Below are 23,662 nucleotides of genomic sequence, written 5' to 3' on the forward strand. Positions count from 1 at the left end.
CTCACAAAACTAAGTGATTGGGCAACAAAATGGCAAATGAAATTTAATGTAAAGTAGTGCACATTGGAAAGAAATAACGCCAATTATACAATTGGAGTCATCGTGGACAGCTCTCTGAAGATGTCCACGCAGTGTGCAGCGGCAGTCAAAAAAGCAAACAGGATGTTAGGAATCATTTAAAAAGGGATAGAGGATAAGATGGAAAATATCTTGTTGCCCTTATATAAATCCATGGTACGCCCACATCTTGAATACTCTTTACAGATGTGGTCTCCTCATCTCAAAAAAGATATACTGGCATAGGAAAAAGTTCAGAAAAGGGCAGCTAAAATGGATTGGTCCTGCTTTGAGCAGGGGGTTGGAGTAGATACCTCCTGAGGTCCCTTCCAACCCTGATATTCTATGATTCTATGATTCTCTGATTCCCTAACTGTGGGCGACACGAAGCGGTGTAATGAGGCAGAGTGGTCTTGCACTGACCAAGAAGGCGAGGAACCATTGCAAAGCTACTACAAGGAATCTTATGAGGGATGCTGGTATGAGTAATGTGGAACAAGTAAACAAACTGAATGATCTGATGGGAAACTGTAAGGATGAAAGGTGTTACAGGTTTGAAGGAATGTTTGACCGTTTTGCTCAGGAGTATTTCTTAAACGTATGTACAGATGATGTAAAACAGTGTCTATGGGACAAAAGGGTGAAAACTGTGGATGAGATGGCTTCTCTAGCAGATGATTTCGAGCATCTGTTGTGAATAAACCACGGGAAAAGGGGTATAATTATGTTGGAAAGCAGGGTTCTCTTTTACCCCATTCCTCTAATCCTCGACTCAAATCTCCTGTAAAATCAGAAGAGTCCCGAAGGTGCTATCATTGTAATTCCACTGACAACATGAGGAATAAATGCCCTGTGCTGGAAGGAAGCAGGCAGCATGGAAGCCATGTGAATGCTGCGACCCTGAGCACAGAAACTCCTCAGTCACCTGTCACTTATCATTCTGGGTTTGTAAAATTATTCTCTACACAATCATACATGAAGCACACCAAGGATGTTAGCATTAATTGCAGGGAAAACCTTGGGTGGGAAGATACAGAGGCAGACGTTTCTGAGGTAGCAGGGTATAGAGGAAGAAGGTGACATATTGCCAGGACAGATGGCAGAGCTTCTAGTAGAGGAACTCAAAAAATCCTTGTGCCTTCGGCTCAAGTGCACATAAAAATATGTGTTGGGAAGCTGCATTATCAGTGTGGGTAGTACAGGCGTGGCCAATCTGAGCCTGAGAAGGAGCCAGAATTTTGCATTGCTACAGAGACACAGTATTACGTCAGCCGCTCCCCCATCATCCCTGTCTCTGCTCCCAGCTGGTTTGTGGCATGCAGGAGGCTCTGGGGATGGGGAGGAGCGAGGGTCTGGCAGTCTCAAGGGAGGTGGCAGGAAGGGGGAAGTGGGGGCAGATCCTGTGGCAGAGCCAGGGGTTGAGCAGTGAGCCCCCCCAGCACATTGGATAGTTGGTGCCTGTAGCTCCTGCCTGGGAGTTGGTGCCTAGACATGGAGCTGCCTATTAACTCCTGAAGAGCCGCATGTGGATCCGGAGCCAGAGGTTGGCTACTCCTGGGGTAGTAGATGGTAACCCTATTAATATGCTAATTGGTTATCAAGTATCAGAGGGGTAGCCGTGTTAGTCTGGATCTGTAAAAGCAGCAAAGAATCTTGTGGGACCTTATAGACTAACAGACGTTTTGCAGCATGAGCTTTCGTGGGTGAATACCCGCTTCTTCGGATGCACTTTGTCTGACGAAGTGGGTATTCACCCACGAAAGCTCATGCTCCAAAACGTCTGTTAGTCTATAAGGTGCCACAAGATTCTTTGCTAATTGGTAATGACATTTTTCATGTCGCTTAGGCTGTTAACGTGTCTGCCTACAACAAGGATCATTCTGCTGGAACCTCAGAGGGAAAGAGGGAATGTCCCAGGAGCTGCTGAAGGAATGAGACCGAGTCTCCTTGATTCCTCTGCAGCAGGGAGGGGGGAGTAGCGCCTCTTAGTGAGACAGCTGTCCAGTCTGTTAGCTGTGAGACCTTCACAACTGAACAGCGGACAGGTCCCACCCTAGAGAGCCAAGGGGTATGTGTTTTGGGGAGGGGGCAGAGGAGGAATCAGGGAAAGGAATAGTGGGATTACAGGAATGTCTCCTCACTGGTCACTTGGGAAAGTATGCGCAGGACAGAATGGCTGATTCAGCACCTGTGCATCCAGGCACTCAGCCTGTGACTTAAGTTTAGAGGGGAATAATCACTTCCCTCGATCTGCTGGCAATGCACCAACTAATACAGCCCACTATGCTGGTAGCCTTCTCGGTAACAAGGTCACACTGCTGACTCCTATCCAGCTTCTCATCCGCTCTAATCCCCAGGTCCTTTTCTGCAGAATTACCACTTAGCCACTCTGTCCCCAGCCTGTAGCGGTGCACGGGAATCTTCCATCCTCATTTCCGGACTCTGTACTTCTCCTTGTTGAACATCATCAGATTTCTCCTGGCTCAATCCTCCAATTTCTCTAGGTCACTCTGGACCATATCCCTACCCCCCAGCATATCTACCTCTCCCTCCAGCTTTAAGAGAGGATTTAGATCTGACTGAGGGTGGAGATGGATGCCAGAAGAGAGATCACTTGATTATTACCTGTTAGGCTCCCTCTGTCAGGGGCACCTGGCATTGGCCACTGTCGGAGACAGATACTGGGCTAGATGGACCTTTGGTCTTACCCAATACGGCCATTCTTATGTTCTTTGTACCATGTCCTGTTTTGGGCCCCACATTACAAGAAGGATGTGGAGAAATTGGAAAGAATCCCAGGAGCCACTGAAGGAATGAGACTGAGTCTCCTTGATTCCTCTGCAGCAGGGGGAAGCTGCATGGTCCCAAGAGCTGGGGTGGTTGAGACCAGCTCCTGCACTGCATCTGAAGGCCTAGTCTCCTCAGGGAGTGAGAAGTGTGTATTACCTGTCAGGGAGAATATGTCCAGATTACAGTTATACAAGGGAGATACCCATTGCTAGGAAGCATAGGAAGATGTGTCCCAGAGGGGAGAACAGAGAAGGGTGATGGACTCCTAGAAATCGCTGGGGAGGTGGGTGAGACTTCCTTTAACACTGCAGCAGAAGGCAACAGCACCTCAGGAAGGGAGAGGATGGAGAGCCTCTCAGTGAGACAGCTGTCCAGTCTGTTAGCTGTGAGCCCTTCACAACTGAACAGGGGACAGGTCCCACCCTAGAGAGCCAAGGGGTATGCGTTTGGGGGAAGAGGGCAGAGGAGGAATCTGGGAAAGGAATAGTGGGAGAACAGGAATGTCTCCTCACTGGTCACTTGGGAGAGGATGCCCAGGACAGAATGGCTGATTCAGCATCTGTGCATCCAGGCACTCAGCCTGTGACTCAAGTTTTGAGAGGGGACTGTGTCACTGGCCTCCTGGAGGGGAGCAGTCACACAACTGACCTCTTGGGGATGGAGAGAGGGGTGACAGAGGGTACCCCAATCCAGCTCTATGGCGTGCTTGTGAAAATGAACTGTCTCTTTAGAATCATAGAATCACAGAAAATTAGGGTTCGAAATGACTTCAGGAGGTATCTAGTTCAACCCAATGCTCATAGCAGGACCAACACCAACTAAATCATCCCAGCCAGGGCTTTGTCAATACAGGCCTTAAAAACATCCAAGAATGGTGATTCCACCACCTCCCTAGGGAACCCATTCAAGTGCTTCACCATCCTCCTAGTGAAAAGGTGTTTCCTAATATCCATCCTAGACGTGCCACACTCTAACTTGAGATCATTGCTCCTTCTTCTGTCATCTACCACCACTGAGAACAGCTGAGCTCCATTCTCTTTAGAACCTCCCCCCACACACACACAGGTAGTTGAAGGCAGCTATCAAATCTCCACTCACTCTTTTCTACTGCAGACTAAACAAGCCAAGTTCTCTCAGCATCTCCTCATAAGTCATGTGCCCCAGCTCGCTGATCATTTTTGTTGCCGTCTGCTGGACTCTCTCCTATTTGTTCACACCTTTCTCTAGTGTGGAGGCTGAAAACTGGACACAATACTCCAGATGTGGCCTCACAAGTGACAATGGGTAGGGTGGGGGGGGGGAGAGATAGCTTAGTATTTTGAGCATTGGCCTGCTAAACCCAGGGTTGTGAGTTTAATCCTTGAGGGGGCTATTCAGGGAACTGGGGAAAAATCTGTTTAAGGATTAGCCCTGCTTTAAGCAGGGGGTTGGAGTAGATGACCTCCTGAGGTCCCTTCTGTGACAATGCAGCTTTGGCAGGACCCAACTGAGAGTGCCAATTTAGGACCAATTGCTCAAACAGGGCAGTTACAGCCCAAGGCTGGGGTTTTTCCACCTCTAAGGCAAACCAGACCAGCCAGACAAAGAGGACTTTGGTTTCACCCCACTGGCTCACCACAAGTCACACAAGCAATTCCCTTAGACACTCCAGTTTTCCAGTATCACCACCAGTCCCACTCGTCCTGGGGATGAATGGTTATGAAAATCAACACCCCAATAAAAGAAAAATGTTCTCTCGATCCCAAAGAATCAAGCCCCAGACCCAGGTCAATATACAAATCAGATCTTACCCACAAATCACGCTGTTGCCAATCCTTTAGAATCTAAAATCGAAAGGTTTATTTATAAAAGGAAAAAGATATAGATTACAGTTAGAATTGGTTAAATGGAATCAGTTACATACAGCAATGGCAAAGTTCTTAGTTTCAGGCTTGTAGCAGTGATGGAGTAAACTGCAGGTTTAAATCAAGTCTCTGGAGTACATCGACAGCTGGGATGGGTCAGTCAGTCCTTTGTTCAGAGCTTCAGTTTGTAGCAAAGTTCCTCCAGAGGTAAGAAGCAGGATTGAAGACAAGATGGAGATGAGGCATCAGCCTTTTATAGTATTTTCCAGGTGTAAGAACCTCTTTGTCCTTACTGTGGAAAATTACAGCAAAATGGAGTCTGGAGTCACATGGGCAAGTCCCTGCATACTTTGCTGAGTTACAAGGCGTATCTGCCTTCTCTCAATGGGTCAATTGTATAGCTGATGGTCCTTAATGGGCCATCAAGCAGGCTAGGCAGAGCTAACACCAGCATGTCTGGGATGTCTCCCAGAAGCACAGCACAAGTTTGAAGTACTGACAGTACAGAGCCAATATTCATAACTTCAACTAAAAATGACACATGCACCCAGACAGCATAATCATAACCAGCAACCCATAACCTGGTCTTAGACACCTCATATGACCCACTTTTCCATAAGATGTGGTGCCACTACAGGACCTTGGTTGCAACCATGTTCTATATGGTCCCAGATTATATCAATAACGTCACACCTTCCAACCCTGATATTCTATATTTAGAGGGGAATAATCACTTCCCTTGATCTGCTGGCAATGCTCCAACTAATGCAGCCCAATATACCAGTAGCCTTCTCAGTAACAAGGACACACTGCTGACTCATATCCAGCTTCTCATATCCTGTAATTCCCAGATCCTTTTCTGCAGAAATACTGCTTAGCCGCTCTGTCCCCAGCCTCGAGCAGTGCATGGGAGTCTTCCATTCTAATTTCAGGATTCTGCACTTATCCTTGCTGAACCTCATCAGATTACTTCTGGACCAATCTTCCAAATAGTGTAGGTCACTCTGGACTCTATCTCTACCCTTCCAGAATATCTACCTCTTCCCACAGCTTTAAGAGAGGATGTAGATCGGACTGAGTAAATTGTTGTCTGTGAAAATGCTAATGACCCACCTGACAGAGAGGAGGAGGAAATTCTCTGGGCTGGTAAGACACAGAAAGAGGCCATGAAAGAGCTGCTGGTAGAAGTCACAGCACTTTGCACAGAGAGGTCTGATGAGGTAAGGATGTAAGGGCACTTTGCATGTTGTCCAGCCCTCACTGAAGCTGCTTCCCAACCCAGGGTTATGCCCGTGGAAAAAGTCCACTATATATACAGTGATTTATATATCCATTTAATATGTTATAGGCCATTGAGGCAGAAAAAGAAACAACACCAGCTGGACTGATATAAAATTGTGTAAGAATTAGAGGAAATAGCAAATCTTGCAGGATTGTCTCTTTGCAATTGTGTGGGTAGAAGTCCTAGGAAACAAAGGCAAAGAACTGATGATGTGACGGAATGGACTATAAATGGTTGCCTATGATTTTCACAAACTTTCCTGCAGTGAACCACGGGGGGAGGTGTGACATTCTGTCCCCAAAGCAACACCCTGGCAGCCCCATATTTACCACGGTGATATGATTATGATGTGATTTTTACAATGTATTTAAAATATGTCATGTAAGATGTCAATAGAAAATTATGATTTGCTGACTATGATTACCCTAACTGTATGCATATATCATTTTTGTTCCTAAAGTTCTGAAAGGATGCACGGGCATGTGACCAGCTCCTGTGACTCTGGACTCCATCTTGTGTCTCTACTTTTCCACTAACTGTGCTGATGGCTTTTGCTTGGGAAAATGAAGCTCCTTCCACATGGCAGAAGCTATAAAATGTGGAAGCGACATCATCACTTGGCCTCACTCCCAAAACAACTCAACACCAAAGACATTAGAACCTGGGACTGAACTGGGGCTGTGGTCCCAGGCTAAAGGGATTTCTAGCCTGTGCATGGAAGATTGGTGGATTGTTTGTACCATCAGGGTGACACACTGTTTGATTCAAAGCCTGTCTAGTGTATAGAACTTAGTTTGTGATTTCAAATTTGTTCTTTACACTATTACTTATAATAATTTAAACAACTGATCTTACTGTAATTAATGAATCTGTTGTATATTTTTTTACTTACTACAGGATGTTGTTTGAAATGTAAAAGGGAAATCTGCTCAGGCTGATGTATTGTCCTCTCCACATTGAGGGAGGGGCAGGCTGGGAAATAAACTAATACTGGTCACGCTTTTGGCCAGGGCAAGACGGTACAGCTCTTGGGTCATAGGCTGGGGAGCCAGGGGGAGCTGGCTGGAGCCTCTCTATTGTAGTTTCATGGCTGGCTAGTGAAAGCTTTCATGTACATGCAGCTGGGTGTGTCCCTGTCTGTTTATAGCTGTGTAAGTGCAAGATAAGAACATAAGAACGTAAGAACGGCCGTACCGGGTCAGACCAAAGGTCCATCTAGCCCAGTATCTGTCTACCGACAGTGGCCAATGCCAGGTGCCCCAGAGGGAGTGAACCTAACAGGCAACGATCAAGTGATCTTCCTCCTGCCATCTATCTCCATCCTCTGACGAACAGAGGCTAGGGACACCATTCTTACCCATCCTGGCTAATAGCCATTTATGGACTTAGCCACCATGAATTTATCCAGTTCCGTTTTAAACATTGTTATAGTCCTAGCCTTCACAACCTCCTCAGGTAAGGAGTTCCACAAGTTGACTGTGCGCTGCGTGAAGATCTGAGACTGCAGCTTGTCACAGCCTCACAGTGTGAAAGGGGGCCCAGACTGATATCCCACTTCCAGCTTTCACCCCAGGGAATTCCTTCCCCCGCTCCAGTGAAGAAGCCCTGGAAGACCATGAGTCCTTTCCCTGTTGTCATGTGGTCACTTACTGACAGAGAGACTGTGGTTATGGAAGCACTTGGGTTCTGAGAGTCAGTCTCTATGTGACCTTAGACAAGTCATGTCTCCCTGTGCCTCAGTTTACAGATCAATGAAATGGGGATGGTTCATAGTGACTTTCCTTTGCTAGATGTTTTGAAGATCACTCAATGAAATGTGCTACACAGTCTGATGATAATTACTGATGAGAAGTACTGATCTCTGATCCCTTAGTGACAGCCCCATGTGTTTCCTCTAAGTGCTTGTGTCTCATCTTAGTCAACTTTCTCTAGATCTCTCTGAATCCTGACAATTTACAGGACATCAGATCCTCTGGAGAGTTAGGCATTATCCCTAGTTTCCTTACTCATCAACAATAATTTTTAAATACATGCACATAAATGTATAGAGCAGCCAATTCCTCCCTGACTCAGCACAGAGCCCAGGAGTTCTCATCTCCCTTTGGGAAGGTTCCTTAATTACTGTTTACTCCTAACGCTGGATAATTAGCACAGAAGTGGAGACAGGCTTGTCTACAGCCTGTTTGCATTCAGATGCTCTCTTCTCCTCTAGAGACTGAGAAAACCCCATGGGGACTGCACAGAGCTATATTATAAACTATGCACACCCCTGAATCGGTTCTTGGCGTGGGATGTTGCTGATGATGCTGGCTTGAGAGAGGTGTGGGTCACGGATACCTGAGGGGGATTCCTAGGAAGGACACTTCGATCTCAGAATTCACAGGTACCCATCTCTCTCTGAGGAGCTCACCTGATCGACAAACCCAATGCAACATGGATGTGGTAGGATAGAGACTAAGTCTGTGGTCTTTCCGCTCTGCACAACCATGACACATCCCACGGCCCTTGCCATAAGTGATGAGTTTGTTAAAGAATCACTGGCCAAAATCTCACTCTTTTCTCTGTTCCTCTGGTCATTCCACCTGATGGACTCCAGCCCCAGGTGGTGCATTTCAGTGGCACAGTGAATCCTTCAAGGTGAAAGATGTCAGTAGATGGGCAATACAAGGCCAAATTTTGAGACTACGGCCCATGCTTTCCTCAGGCCCCACTGAGGCAAAACTCCCCTTGGAGAAAAAACAGAGTACAGACGTCAGGAGCCAGCTGTGTGCTAATGCACAGACACTGTCACCCCCTCCTCTTGCATTTCAGGGCTCTGTATGTTAATGGGGCAGAGGGACAGAGGCTGTTACCTGACTTTTATCTGCTAGAAAGCTTGGAGGTGCTAGGGCTCCTCACTAGAAGAATAATGAGAAGTTTTCAACATGGGTAATTCATACTTTTCCTAGCTTCATTAGAGAAGTCTGCTGAACTGTTACGCCTGAAACTTTCCAAAAAATAATTCTTCTCGAAGCAGACCCCAGCATGGGAAATTTCAGTCCAAACACTGAAAATTTATCAAATTTATGAGCAACTGAAAATGAGTTCTTCTAATGGAAGGTGTCAGACAGCCTTAGCTACAGGTGATGCCACCAGCACAACCTACAATGACTAAATGTCGTGCTCTTCTGCGGTAAGACAGAATAACTTTCCTCCACCTTTTTATGGCAGCCTTTCAAGTGTTTGAAGACCACTATCATGTCCCCCATTAATCTCCTCTTTTCCATTTAAACATACTGGTTCCTTCAGCTCATACAGCTTGCATTTGCATCCTTTGCATAACATTTCTTACTTGACTATGGATATTTTCCAGTTTCTCTACATCCTTTCTATACATTAGTGAGCAAAAATGGACACATTACTCCAACTGAGACCTAACCCACACAGAGTAGAGGAATACTATCACATGCCGTGATTTGCATGTTGTACTTCTGCTAATATAACTTAACACTGCATTTCCATTTTTTTGAAACAGCAAAAAAAATCCACACCCCAGAGAGATGAAGCTATATCATAGAATCAAAGAACTGGAAGGGACCTCAAGAGGTCATCAAGTCCAGTCCCCTGCACTCATGGAAGAAGCAGCAGCATTTATAACATCGCTGATATTCCACAACCCCTCTAGGCAACTTATTCCAGTGCCTAACCACCCTGATAGTTAGGAAGATTTCCTTATGTCCAACCTGAACCGCCCTTGCTGCAATTTAAGTCCATTGCTTCTTGTCTTCTCTTCAGAGGTTAAGGAGAACACTTTTTCTCCCTCCTTGTAATAAACTTGTAGGTATTTGAAAATTGTTATCATATCCCCCCTCAGTCTTCTCTTATTCAGACTGAACAAACCTAGATCTTTCAGTCTTCCCTCATAGGTCGTGTTTTCAAGACCCCTAATCATCCCTTTATCCAGTTTTTCCAGATCGTTTTGAATGTTTATCTGATTCTCAAAAAGCATTCAATCCCTCCCAACTTAGTATCATCTGCAAACTTAATAAGTGTACTCTCCATGCCATGATCTAAACCGTTGATGAAGACATTGAAAAGAACCGGAACCACAACTGTTCCCTGGGGAACCCCATTTGTTATGTCCTTCCAGCATCACTGTGAGCCATTGATAACTACTCTCTGGTAGCGGTTATCCAGCCAGTTATGCACCCACCTTATAGTAGCTCCATCTAGGTTGTATTTCCCTAGTTTCCTAATGAGAAGGTTATGCGAGACTGTATCAAAAGCTGTACTAACGTCTAAATATACCACATCTACTGCTTCCCCACATCCACAGGGCTTGTTACCCTGTCACAGAAAGCTGTCAGGTTTGTTTGACATGATTTCTTCTGGACAAATCCATGATGACTATCACTTATCCCCTTATTATCCTCTAGATGTTTGCAAATTGATTCCTTAATTATTTGCTCCATTATCTTACCTGGTACAGAAGTGAAGCTGACTGGTCTTTAATTGCCTGGGTTACCCTTATTTCCCTTTTTATAGACAGGCACTATATGTGCTCTTTACCAGTCTTCCAGAATCTTCCCTGACTCCCATCACTTTTCAAAGATAATAGCTAATGGCTCAGATATCTCCTCAGTCAGTTCCCTCAGAGTATTCTAGGATGCCTTTCGTCAGGCCCTGCTGACTTGAAGACACCTAACTTGTCCAAGTAACTTTTTACTTGTTCTTTCCCTATTTTAGACTCAGAACCTATCCCATTTTCACTGTCATTCTCTATGTTAGGTATCTACATACCAACAACTTTCTTGGTGAAAACTGAAACAAAGAAGTCATTAAGCACCTCTACCATTTCCACATTTATTATTCTTGTTTTCCCCCCTTCATTTAGTAACGGACCTACCCTGTCCTTGGTCTTCCGCTTGCTTCTAAGGTATTTGTAGAATGTTTTCTTTTTACCCTCTATGTCTCTAGCTAGATTGATCTCATTTTGTGCCTTGGCCTTTCTAATTTTGCCCCTACATACATGTTATTTGTTTATATTCCTCCTTTGTAATGTGACCTTGTTTCCACTTCTTTAGAATCCTTTTTTTTGTTTTTTAGATCATTCAACATCTCCTAGTTAAGCCACTGTGGTCTCTTGCCATACATCCTATCTTTCCTATGCAGAGGGATAGTTTGCTCTTGTGGCCTTACTAATGTCTCTCTGAAAAACTGCCAGTTGTCTTCTAATGTTTTTCCCCTTAGACTTGCTTCCCACAAAATCTTACCTACCAACTCCCTGAGTTTGCTAAAATCTGCCTTCTTGAAATCCATTGTCTTTATTTTGCTGTTTTCCCTCCTACCATTCCTTAGAATCGTGTACTCTATCATTTCACGATCACTTTCCCCCAAGTTGCTTTCCACTTTCAAATTCTCAACCAGTTCCTCCTTATTTGTCAAAATTAAGTCTAGAACAACCTCTCTCCAAGTAGGCTTCTCCAGCTTCTGGAACAAAAAAGTCTCTCCAATACATTCCAAGAATTTATTGGATAGTCTGTGCCCTGGTGTAGACAGCATGAGATGAATTCTTCCATCAACCTAACTACCACCTCTCGGGGATTACCTGTGCTGAGGGGAGATCCCTTCCATCTGTGTAAGTACTGTAAGCTCTATGGCAGCACGGCTGTAGCATTTTAAGTGTAAACAACCCTTCAAGCAGATCTTCCAGAAAATCATCCAGTCTGGATCTGCCAACATGGGGAATTGGAGAATCCAACACTTCCCTTCTCAGTGTGTCCAAGTGGTTAATCACCCTCAGTGCTAAATATTTGGCCCTAATTTCTAGCTGGAATTTGCTCTGCTTCAGCTTCCAACCCTTTTGGTCTCGCTCAGCCTTTCTCCAGTAGATTACAGATCCCGTTATTACCCATGATTTTCTCCCCATGAAAGTCTCCGCTTGATCATCTTTTTGATAAGTTAAAGAGATACACACCTTCAAGTCGAACAATCCGGCTTTTTCTCTATCCACCAATCATTTTTGTGGCTCTTTTCTGCACCATCTCCAAGTTTTCAACATCTTTTTTTCAAATGTAGACCCCAGAACTGGATGCAGTTTGTTTCACCAATCCCATGTGCAGAAGAAAAATCCTTCCCCTGCTCCAACTCACCACACCGAGGACCACATCATCCCTTTATGCTACAGTGTCACACTGGGAGCTCACGAAGAGCTGGTTGTCCACAATGTCCCCACAATCCTTTTCAGGGGCCTTGGGTTCCATTATACAATGCCCTAGCCTGTGGGTCGGGCCTGCGTTGCCTGTTCTGGGAGGATCATTTTACATTTGCCTGTATTAAAACATTTTGTTTACATGGGACCCACTTTCCAAATGCTCCAATCTTTGGATTCAATCTTTGGGTCATCTGCAAATTTTATCTGCAGTGATTTTCGATTTGCTTCCAGATCATTGATGAAAATATTGAATAGCATCCGGCCTAGAATTGATCCCTATAGAACCCTACTACAAACAGCTGCATTTACTGATGAAGGCCTATTGACAACTGCTTTCTGAGATCCATCAGTTAGCCAGCTTTCAGTCCATTTTACGTTTGCTACTGATACAATAGAGTATTAATTTTTAAGTCAATATTTCCCCTACTAAATCAAAGGTTTGTTACATCTGTGTTGTTCCCTTGATCCACCAAATGTGTACCCTTGATCAACCAATGTGTACTCTCATAATAGGATGAAATCTGGTTTATTTGACAAGATCTGTTTAAAATAAACCCTGTTGGTGACTGGCAATACTTACAATTCTAGATTTTTTTTTAACTATTCCCATACCAGCTTTTCCATTGTTTCTTAACCTTGTGAATTCTTTAATAACAAAAAAACCCTTTCCCTTTATTTTTTAATACTTTACAACACAGCAATTGACATAAAACTTTTCTAGGATTTCTCTTGTTGTTAACATACTTAATAACCTCCTTTTGTGATCCATGGCCCTGCCAAACATGGAGTTTACCCATATGTCTTAATGCCCCTTATCAATTTTCATAACTTCCGAACTCTATTCTTAGGTATCTATTTTCCCCTTCTCCACCTTGCTGCATATGGTTTCCCCTCTCCTCCCCCAATTGCTGCCTTCACTTTCCCACTGAAGTGGTTTTTTTCCCAAAGTTGCTCACTTTGCTGACTGTGGAATCATGAATTTTTCACTATCTAATAAACTGTTATCAAAGATTCACCAATTTTCATTCATATTTTTCTGTGTAATTTTTTCTTCCCGATCAGTTTGGTTGACAGTTTTCCTCAGCTTTGGGAAATTAGTCCTCTTGGAGCACTAAGTGTCTATAGATAGTATTGGCTGGGAACTGTCCATTTGAATGTAAATCAGTTTAAATTTTTATTTTTCTTTGCTATATCATATGCTCTCTTCTTTGTCTGTTGTGTAACCTAAAAGTCCCAGACTTTTATGTCTGTTTGCATATGGCAGCCTCCACCATTCGCAAAGCCTGTATTGGAAATCCCTTTTATATATGCTATACTCTTAACATAAGTATTTTTTTTTAACACTGAGATTTCGAGCAAGTGGATGAATGGGGAACTCCCTAAAGCATGGACTCCCTTGCCTAGATCTCATTGCATTAAGGAACAATGATAGATAACCAGTATCCACACTTGTGTTTCCTGCTGGTGCCTCTTAAGTTTCCCCCATCACAAAGTGTAGGAATTATTAATGCAGGGAGCACAACAAAATATGGAATTGTATTTAGTAGGTTCACTGTTCATAGTTATTTTCTCTGAATAATGAAAATGTCATTTTTCAGTGTGCATAGAGTGATGAATCTGCTTCTCCCATGAGAACAGCCTCCACCATTGCATGCGGTGTCTCATATAAACATTGTCTCTCCATTCAGGCTTTTCTACTGCAACCATCACTCAAGATACTAGGAGCACACAGAAAGTCAGGGGAATACACAGTACATGCAGGAGACACCCTTATGCCTTAGAGTTGGATACTTTCTCACCTACTCCATGTCAAATTCCAACACAACCAACTTCACCAACCCCTCCACCTTCATCCTGCTGGGCATTCCTGGCCTAGAGGCTGCCCATATCTGGATCTCCATTCCCTTCTGTGCTATGTACGCCATAGCCGTGTTGGGGAACTTCACCATCCTGTTCATCGTGAAGAGGGAGTCGAGCCTCCATGGGCCCATGTTCTATTTCCTCTGCATGCTGGCTGTCACCGACCTGGCCATCTCCACCTCCACGCTACCGAAAATGCTGAGCATCTTCTGGTTCAATTCCAGGGATATCAGTTTCAGTGCCTGCCTCACCCAGATGTACTTTATTCATTCCTTCTAAACGATGGAATCTGGAATCCTCGTGGCCATGGCTTTTGATCGCTACGTGGCCATCTGCAATCCTCTGAGATATTCAAAGACCCTGACAAACTCTGTTGTGGCCAAGATAGGCCTGGCCGTGGTGCTGTGTAGTGGCATACTCACATTACCCTATCCCTTACTGGCGAGTCAGTGGCCATATTGCAGAACCAGCATCATCTCCCACTCCTATTGTGGACATATGGCTGTGGTGAAGCTTGCCTGCGCTGACATCCGCATCAGTAGTTACTATGGCCTGTTTGATCTTCTCTCGGTGATCGGAATGGATGTGGTTTTTATTGCCATATCCTATATTCAGATCCTCCGGGCCATCTTCCGCCTTCCCACAAAGGATGCCCGGCTCAAAACTTTTGGGACCTGCATCTCTCATCTTTGTGCCATCTTAGCTTTGTACGTCCCAGGTTTATTCTCCTCTCTCACACAGCGGTTTGGCCACAATGTGCCAGTGCATTTCCTTGTTCTCATTGTCAGTGTGTACCTGCTAGTGCCCCCCGTGTTACACCCCATCATCTATGGGTTGAGAACCAAACAGATCCGGGGCAGGCTGCTCCAGCTCTTTACTCATAAGGATGAATACATGTTTTCTCCATGGGATCTGGCTCTCAGATTGAGCTCTGTGCAGAGCTGGCTGGTGCATGGTGCTGGGGTCTCTTCCCTGAATCGCTTACTGGACAGACAGAGAGACATTAAACCCTTTCCTGTCCTGACTGTGCTGTGTCAATGTGATGAAATGGGGAGTCACTCTATTCACACTACAATGGGTTCCTGGTAGCTTGGCCCCTGAAACTGTAATCTTGCCCCATCTCTTCTGTTTATTCTTACTTTGTTACTAACTCTGTGGAGAGAGAGACCCCCTCATGATACATAGATTCATAGACTGTAGGACTGGAAGGGACCTCGAGAGATCATCGAGACCAGTCCCCTGCCCTCCTGGCAGGACCAAATACTGTCTAGACCATCCCGGATAGACATTTATCTTACCTACTCTTAAATATCTCCAGAGATGGAGATTCCACAACCTCCCTAAGCAATTTATTCCAGTGTTTAGCCACCCTGACAGTTAGGAACTGACTCCTGGGATCTATCTCAGCCCTGGGAAGGGAATGGGGTATAGTGTGTTACAGCAGGAAGCAGAAACATCTGGGGTCTAACTAAGAAGATCAGAATGGCCATTCCGGGTAACACCAACGGTCCATGTAGCCCAGTAGCCTGTCTTCTATCAGTGCCCAGTGCCAGGTCCTTCAGAGGGATTGAACAGAACATGGCAATCAGCCTGTGATTCGTGTGGAGCAGCTCAGCAGAAGGGGGCAGAAGCCCCGAGCCCAGACTGCCTCAGCTTCATCTGGCAGGAGTTCAAGTCTCCAGGCCCAGTAGGAGCTGCAGGGGGGAGGAGAAGAGCCCAGGCTGCCCCTGATGGAGCCACAGAAGAAGCCCTCATATCAGGCTGCCCCGAGCCCAAGCGGAGGCAGGAGCTGTGGGGAGAGGGGGGAGAGAAGCCCTACTCATTTGTGTCCCCTCCTTCTTCCATACTGCTGCCACTGAGGGGTTTTCTCATTTCCCCTGTCCTTGGATGAATGTCAGGGGGTGGCTTTTTGTCTCCCCTCTCTGGCCCTTCAGGGGCTGCTCTCTTCCCCACACCTCCCTTTCCCTATCTGGAGACAGAGATGGGTTGTGTGGTGCCACCGGTACAGTCGCCGCAGCGGTGGTCTTCTCCGTCTTTGCCCATCTCCGTGGGCTACAGTGTGGTAAAAGTGGCCGAGCCAGAGAGTGATCACTGGAATCGCTCAGGGATTGAGGGCAGCCAGGCTGCTGAAGGAATCCTCATCACTCCCTGCTGGACGTCTGGGACAACCAACACCCGGATGACAATTCCGCATTTACCTATGTCCAGGTGGAGATCGATGGGTTGCACCACTCCTGTGTGTACGGCATGTTCATACTTTGTTTCCATCTTGCCCAGGCCCATTCCTCCAGCATTTGACTGGCCCAGTTCTCGGCCCACCATTTAGTGGCCATGGTGGCAGCTCTCATCTCAGAGCTCACCTTGGGCTCTTCACCCTTCAGACTCCCTTGCACATACTCCAGGAGGTGGGGCCTTTCTTATTGCCTACTGCTCGGGTTTTCCTTGAACAGGTCCTAAAAAAGGGGCTCCCCACCCACCCCTCACCCCAGTGCCTCTGGAATTCTTGATTGGGCTCCTGTCCCATGAGTCCCTCTGGCTCCCTCCCTTCCTGAACCGGAGCCAGCTGCACACCCTGCATCTGGTTCATTTCTGAATTCCACCAAAGGAACAACTTTACATGCTCATGCTCCACACACTTCACTTTCTCAAATACGCTGATACCAATTGGAGAAACCTAGTCCCAGCCGCAGAGGGTGAGGAACCCGGTGTTCCAGAAAGTACTCCATCCTGGTCCCACGGTCCACTGAGGATATTGGTTGGTGGCTCCTTCATGGAGCCATGGGCACAGGCATATACGTGGTACAGTTCACCCCGAGTCCAGATGCCTGCCCATTTTGTGTCATGAGGCAGACCCTGGCGCATGCCTGTCTAGAATGTGCAAGGTTGCAGCCGCTATTCCTACTGCTTTGCAACTTCAAGAGAGGTTCTGCATGCACTTTTTCATATCTGCTCACTGCTTTAGCTCAACATACAGCATATGGCCTGCAGATCCCTTGTGATACAGGTGAAATATACTCTAATATAAATCTGTAAACTTATTAATAAAACAAATAAACAAACCCATAAGAAAATAATAAACTTATAAGAAAAGATATATAGGGAAGCAAGTAAGATAGACTATAGGCTACCACAGCTGCAGGCTGCTAGTTGGTAATGGCCAGGGACTTAGAAGTGACAGAGAGAGGGAGGCAAGTGTGTGGGTGGGTGAGTTACATAGGAGAGAGAGAGCTGGACCTAAATGCACCAGGATAGAGAGAGAGAGATGGGATGAAACCCACTAGAACGGGGACTCCCTGTCTCTGCCATTCTGGGGAGCACTTTCCAAGGGAGACACAAACTCTCTCCCTGACCCCAAATAGGCACCGTGTGTTCCAGAAAGATTTCCTTCAGGGAAGCCCGGCTGGATCAGTTCTGGAACGAGAGCACTTGGGGAAACACAGAAGGCAGAGGAACCACATTTGGGTGAAGAAAATATCTTGTGGCACCTCCCTGGCCAGGTCCACTCCCCTTCCACATCGGTGTAGCAGCTCCAGGTTTTGTGCCACAGCCCTGCTGAAGCTCATACAGCTGGACACTCACCTGCCAAATGTGTTTGGGGCCCACAAACAAGACCCCTGTGATTTTGACTCACAGCAGTGTTCAGGCCCTGCCTCTGGCTCTGTAGTGCAGCTTCCGTTCTAGTGCCTCCCTCTGGGAGCAGAAACCTGTCCGCCAAGCACCAAGGCCCTGACACTAGCTTCGGCTCGGCTCCCCCAGACTCTCCAATTGCTTCAGCCCACCCTTCCCGGGGCTCCCCCTTGGGCACACGCTGGTTCCAGTTTCTCCTTTTCTGGTCACGTGATCGCTAAACCAAACAGCCCCAGACCTTGGAAAAGGGGTTGTGTGACACATGGCCAGAAAATGTTAAGGAACTTGCAGGCTATTGACCCAGATTTACCCTTTAGAGACAGGTTAGAAAAGTATGTAAATGGTAACTATGACTATTCCACCTTAAGTAAGCCAGAGCTTTGATATGTAGACTTGTATTATTAAATAACTGGAAGAAGTTAGTGACTCTAGTAGTCTCTGTTTACCGGGAGCTTGTTAGAGGTTAGCAGTGTAACCAAATGATTCCTGTCAAGAGCTGTATTCCGTTAATTCAGAGATGAAAAGGAAATATTATTAGATGGAACTTGGGTGCAATAATCTCATTTTCATTATGTCTCTTTAAAGTTTCTTGTGAACTCTCTATAAACTGCTTAATGGATAATAACCTTATGTTAATCCAGGTAGTTAATTACCAGTGTTGTTTAGGAAATAGAAGGTTACTTCAAAAGCCTGTTGTTCACCAAAGGACTGCTGTGCTGCCCACAAACTGTACAAAAGGACTCTTGGAACCTGATCCTTTTATCACAGCTCTGCTTAAACTTCATCAGGGGAAGCTTGAGTCACAAGTCTCCAGTTACACCCTGGACTGCCCTGATAATGAATATTTCAACATTGGATTATAATCTCTTGACTAATTCTGAAAGAACTCTCTGGAACCCTGAAGACAGCCGTCCCTTCTATGAAACTGAATTAAAAACTCTAATCATGTTTCTATGTATAATTATCTTATAACGAATACTCTCTCTTTTTTACTAAATCTTAGTTTTGTTAATAAGAATTGGCTGTAAGTGATTATTTGAGTAATATCTGAAATATTCATTCACCTGGGAGGTGCTGTGTATAAACCTTTGGTATTGATAGAACTTTATTATATGATGAACAAGATTTTCAATAATCATCATCATACCTGACTTGGCTGTCTGGGTGGCAGCCCAAGGCTGGGTGGCTTTAAGGAAATTGTGCTTTGGCTTCTGTGTAAGCAGTAAAGCATTGTGAAAGCTGTTTTGTTGCTGTCTTGCTAAATCCAAGTATTAGAATAACCACCCGGTTTGGGGATTCTCACACCAAATCTTTGCAGTTTACACTAATTGAACAATATCAGAATGGGGCCCCCTGGAACCTCACTCACCAGTTTCTAAAACAATTCCTCTACTTTAGACAGCAGAAGAGATACCCAGATCAGGGTAAACAGAGGACAACTCAAGATCTGCACACCATTTCCTTCCTCAGTGAACTTAAGAGCAGCCATGTTAAAGATGAGACCCCTTCAGCTCTAATACTAAGATGTCCTGAAATCCTGTGGCAAGTCACTTAAAGGACACTTGTTAGGTCTTTTCAACTTGAGAAACAGACAACTAAGGGGGAGATATGAGCGAGGTCTATAAAATCATGAATGGAGTGAAGTATCAAAGGGGTAGCCATGTTAGTCTGGATCTGTAAAAGCGGCAAAGAGTCCTGTGGCACCTTATAGATTAACAGATGTTTTGGAGCATGAGCTTTCGTGGGTTAATACCCACTTCGTCGGATGCATGTAGTGGAAATTTCCAGGGGCACGGATATATATGCAACCAAGAAGCAGGCTAGAGATAACAAGGTTAGTTCAATCATAGGCCTGCTAAACCCAGGGTTGTGAATTCAATCCTTGAGGGGGCAATTTGGGGATTGGTCCTGCTTTGAGCAGGGGGTTGGATTAGATGATCTACTGAGGTCCCTTCCAACCCTAATAATCTATGATTCTATTACTAGGAATGGCAATATACAAAAACCTGTAGGAGAACACTTCAACATCCCTGGCCACACAATAGCAGATCTTAAGGTGGCCATCCTGCAGCAAAAAAACTTCAGGACCAGACTTCAAAGAGAAACTGCTGAGCTTCAGTTCATCTGCAAATTTGACACCATCAGCTCAGGATTAAACAAAGATTGTGAATGGCTTGCCAACTACAAAACCAGTTTCTTCTCCCTTGGTTTTCACACCTCAGCAGCTAGAAGAAAGCCTCATCCTCCCCGATTGAACTAACCTCGTTATCTCTAGCCTGCTTCTTGCTTGCATATATATCCCTGCCCCTGGAAATTTCCACTACATGCATCCGACGAAGTGGGTATTCACCCACGAAAGCTCATGCTCCAAAACATCTGTTAGTCTATAAGGTGCCACAGGACGCATTGCTGCTTTTACATGAATGGAGTGGAGAATGTAAATAAGGAAGTGTTATTTACTCTTTCTCATAACACAAAAACTAGGGATCACCAATGAAATTAATTGGCAGTGGTTTAAAACAAACATAAGGAAGTTTTTCTTCACACAACACACAGTCAAAATGTGAATCTCTTTGCTAGAGGATGATGTGAAGACCAAAACTATTAAATATTTCAAAAAGAACTAGATGAATACATGGGGGATAGGTCCATCAATGACTGTTAGCCAAGATGGGGATGGATGACGTACCAAGCCTCTGTTTTCTGGAAGCTGGGAAAGGGTGATGGGGAATGGATCACTCGATAATTATCTGTTTTGTTCATTCCCTCTGAAGCATCTGACATTGGCTATGTTGGAGGACCAGATACTGGGCTCCAAGGACCTTTGGTCTAACCTAGCATAGCTCCTAGTGTCATGGTTAAAGTTGCCACCCCTAAGAAAAACTGAAATGTCTGTCTTGCAGCTAGGTGTGAGGGTTGGGACGTGGAAACAATCCAAGAAGTGAGGGGGAAGCAGAAGAAAAGAGGGCAAGGTCCTCAGAGGAGAAGAGACAAAACAGGTGTGGAGTGTTGGCAGAAGAGGTGAGGCCAGGGGCAGGTTTTTGGGGGTCCAGTTAGCAGCCATTAGAAAGGTGGCAACCATTGTATTGTACATAGACCAATTCCCCAGCTTGTCACGTTGACACAGCACAGTGAGGTCAGGAAAGACTTTAAAGTCTTTCAGTATATCCAGCACCCTGTCACCAGCCAGCACGTCATGGAGCTCAATCTACTTTCTAAACATCAGTCATGGTTTAATAAACCTCAATCATATCTCTCCTTAGCCAACTCTTTTCCAAGCTGAAAAGTCCCAGCCTTATTAATCGTCTCCTCATACAGAAGTCATTCCATACCCCTAATCATTTTTGTTTCCCTTTCCTGAACCTTTTCCAATTCTAATATTTTTTTTTCACATGGGGAGACCACATCTGCATGCAATATTCAAAATGTGGGTATAGCATGGATTTATATGGAAGCAATATGATATTTTCTGTCCAAATTTATATATCATTTTTCTGTGTAAAATATTGAATATTGGCCATGGACTTTCATCAAGACGCGTGTTGTGTTCCTGGGCGACACTTATCTTGTAGATAAGGCTACACAGCTATGTGTTGATGGACCATCAAGGACAATTACCTCTCACAATAGGCCATAGAATCAATACACCTCCCTAAGAATATGATCACTAGCTGTTATCTGTCATCAAAGCATGTAAGGACACATGATATGCTAGTGTGACCCTGGACTCCAACCTGGGACAATAATTTTCCAGGCACTTGGGCTGTGGGCTTTGTTTGGGACTGTAAAATTCCATGCACAGGGCAGAAGATATAGAAGGTCCCCTGAGACATCTTCATCTTCTCTTCATTTCTCTGGCCTGGGTTTCAGGTCCATTAAAAAGTTTTCTTTCACTCTCTAGGAGTTTGTCTAAATATTTTCTAGGATTTCTTTTGTTCTTAATGTACTTCAATAACCTCCTTTTTGTGACCCTTATAACTGCCAGGAATGCACTTTCTCTAATGTCTTTAACATCCCTTATCGATTTTCATAACTTCCAATTTGTATTGCTTGATGACTACATTCTCTTTTCCCTATTTTTTATATACTGCTTCCCGCCCCACTCAACTGTTTTTTTCCCTTTGGCACAGAACTGGGCTTTTAGGTGAAGTTTTCCACTTTCTTGACTGTAGAATCATGGATTTTTAGCTATCTAATAAACTCTTCTTGAAGAACTCCCAATTTTAATTCCCATTTTTTGTATACATTTTTCCTCTCAGTCACTTTTCCAGATTTTCCCCCTCAGGTTTGGGGAGTTAGCCCTTTAGAAGTACTGGTTGGGAACTGTTTCCTGTTTCTCCACTTGAATGTAATCAGTTCCATTCTTTAGTTTGTTCTCCTCTATCATATGTCCCTTTTTTCTCTCTTCTCTAAATTAAACATTCCCCGACATGTAGGAATCATTGACGCATTGAGCAGCATAAAATTTGGAACAGGATTTAGTAGAGTCAATTGTTCATATTTCTCTGAATAATGAAAATGTCTCATATTAACATTGTCTCTCCATCCAGGCATTTGTACTGTGACCATCACCCTAGAGCCTGGGCACATACAGGAAGTCAGGGTAACGTATGGTACATGCAGGAGAAACTGTTCTGCCTCAGAGTTGGACACCTTCTCCCCTACTCTATGTCAGATTCCAACATGACTGACTTCACCAACCCCTCCACCTTCATCCTGCTGGGCATTCCTGGCTTGGAGATGGCCATGTCTGGATCTCCATCCCGTTCTGCACCATGTACGTCATAGCCATCTTGGGGAACTTCACCATCCTGTACATTGTGATAACAGAGCCGAGCCTCCATGGGCCCATATACTATTTTCTCTACATGCTGGCAGTCACGGACCTGGTCCTGCCTACATCAGTTGTGCCCAAAACGCTGAGCATCTTCTGGTTCAATTCCAGGGAGATCGATTTCAGTGCTTGCCTCACTGAGATGTACTTCATTCACTGCTTCTCAGTGATGGGGTCTGGAATCCTCGTGGCCATGGCTTTGGATCGCTACGTGGCCATCTGCCATCCCCTGAGACATTCCACCATCCTGGCAAAACCCGTGGTGGCCAAGATCGGTCTGGCCGTGGTGCTGCGCGGCATCATGCTCGTACTGCCCCATCCCTTCCTGGCAAGGCGGTGGCCACATTGTAGAATCAACATCATCACCCACTCGTACTGCGAGCACATGGCCATGGTGAAACTGGCCTGTGCTGACATTTGCTTCAGTAGTTACTACGGACTCTCTGTGACATTCTTGGTGATGGATCTGGATGTTTTTTCTATCATTGTGTCCTATATCCAGATCCTCAGGGACATCTTCAGCCTCCCCACAAAGGACGCCCGGCTCAAGACTTTTGGGACCTGCAGCTCCCACCTCTGTGTCACTTTAGCCTCTTACATCCCACCTCTCTTCTCCTTTCTCACGCACCAATTTGACCACAATGTGCCCCTGTATTTCTATGTTCTTATGGGCAATGTGTACCTCCTGGTGCCCCCATGCTAAACCCCATCATCTACGAAGTGAGGACCAAACAGATCCAGGGCAGGCTGCTCTGGCTCTTTACTCATAAAGGGCCCTAAAGTTTTCTACTGGCTTTCAGACTGAGCTCTGTGCAGAGCTCAACAGGGACATGGTGCTGGGCCCTCTTCCTGGATAGTCAGAGAAACATTAAACTCTTTCCTGATATTACTGTGCTGTGTCAGCATGAGAAACTGGGGAATCAGTCCATGTACAATTCACTGGGTTGCCTCCTTCCTAATTGCTGGTAACTGGACCCCTGAAACTCCACCCCTTGCCCCATCAGTTGGGGAATGATCCTGCTTTGAGCAGGTGGTTGGACTAGATGACCTCCTGAGGTCCCTTCCAACCCTGATATTCTATGATTCCATGATCTCTTCTCCCAAGGTTCTGCCTCTTCGCCTGAAAGCCCCATGCTTGTCACTTGCTCCTCTATACCCCTCCCCCATCACTCACT

General features: G+C 45.2%; 1 protein-coding gene and 1 pseudogene across 1 annotated transcript; both read left to right on the top strand.

The window, feature by feature from the left end:
• The first annotated feature begins 13,972 nt into the window (after window positions 1-13,972).
• LOC123363167 lies at window positions 13,973-15,115 on the top strand (annotated as a pseudogene).
• A 7,313-nt stretch (window positions 15,116-22,428) lies between these two features.
• LOC123375583 (olfactory receptor 52N4-like) lies at window positions 22,429-23,190 on the top strand. The gene has a single exon (XM_045026594.1). It carries the CDS (start codon window positions 22,429-22,431, stop codon window positions 23,188-23,190), a length of 762 nt encoding a protein of 253 aa, XP_044882529.1.
• Window positions 23,191-23,662: the final 472 nt, after the last annotated feature.

The sequence above is a fragment of the Mauremys mutica genome, chromosome 1, assembly GCF_020497125.1.
Source record: "Mauremys mutica isolate MM-2020 ecotype Southern chromosome 1, ASM2049712v1, whole genome shotgun sequence".
Taxonomy (NCBI): domain Eukaryota; kingdom Metazoa; phylum Chordata; order Testudines; family Geoemydidae; genus Mauremys; species Mauremys mutica.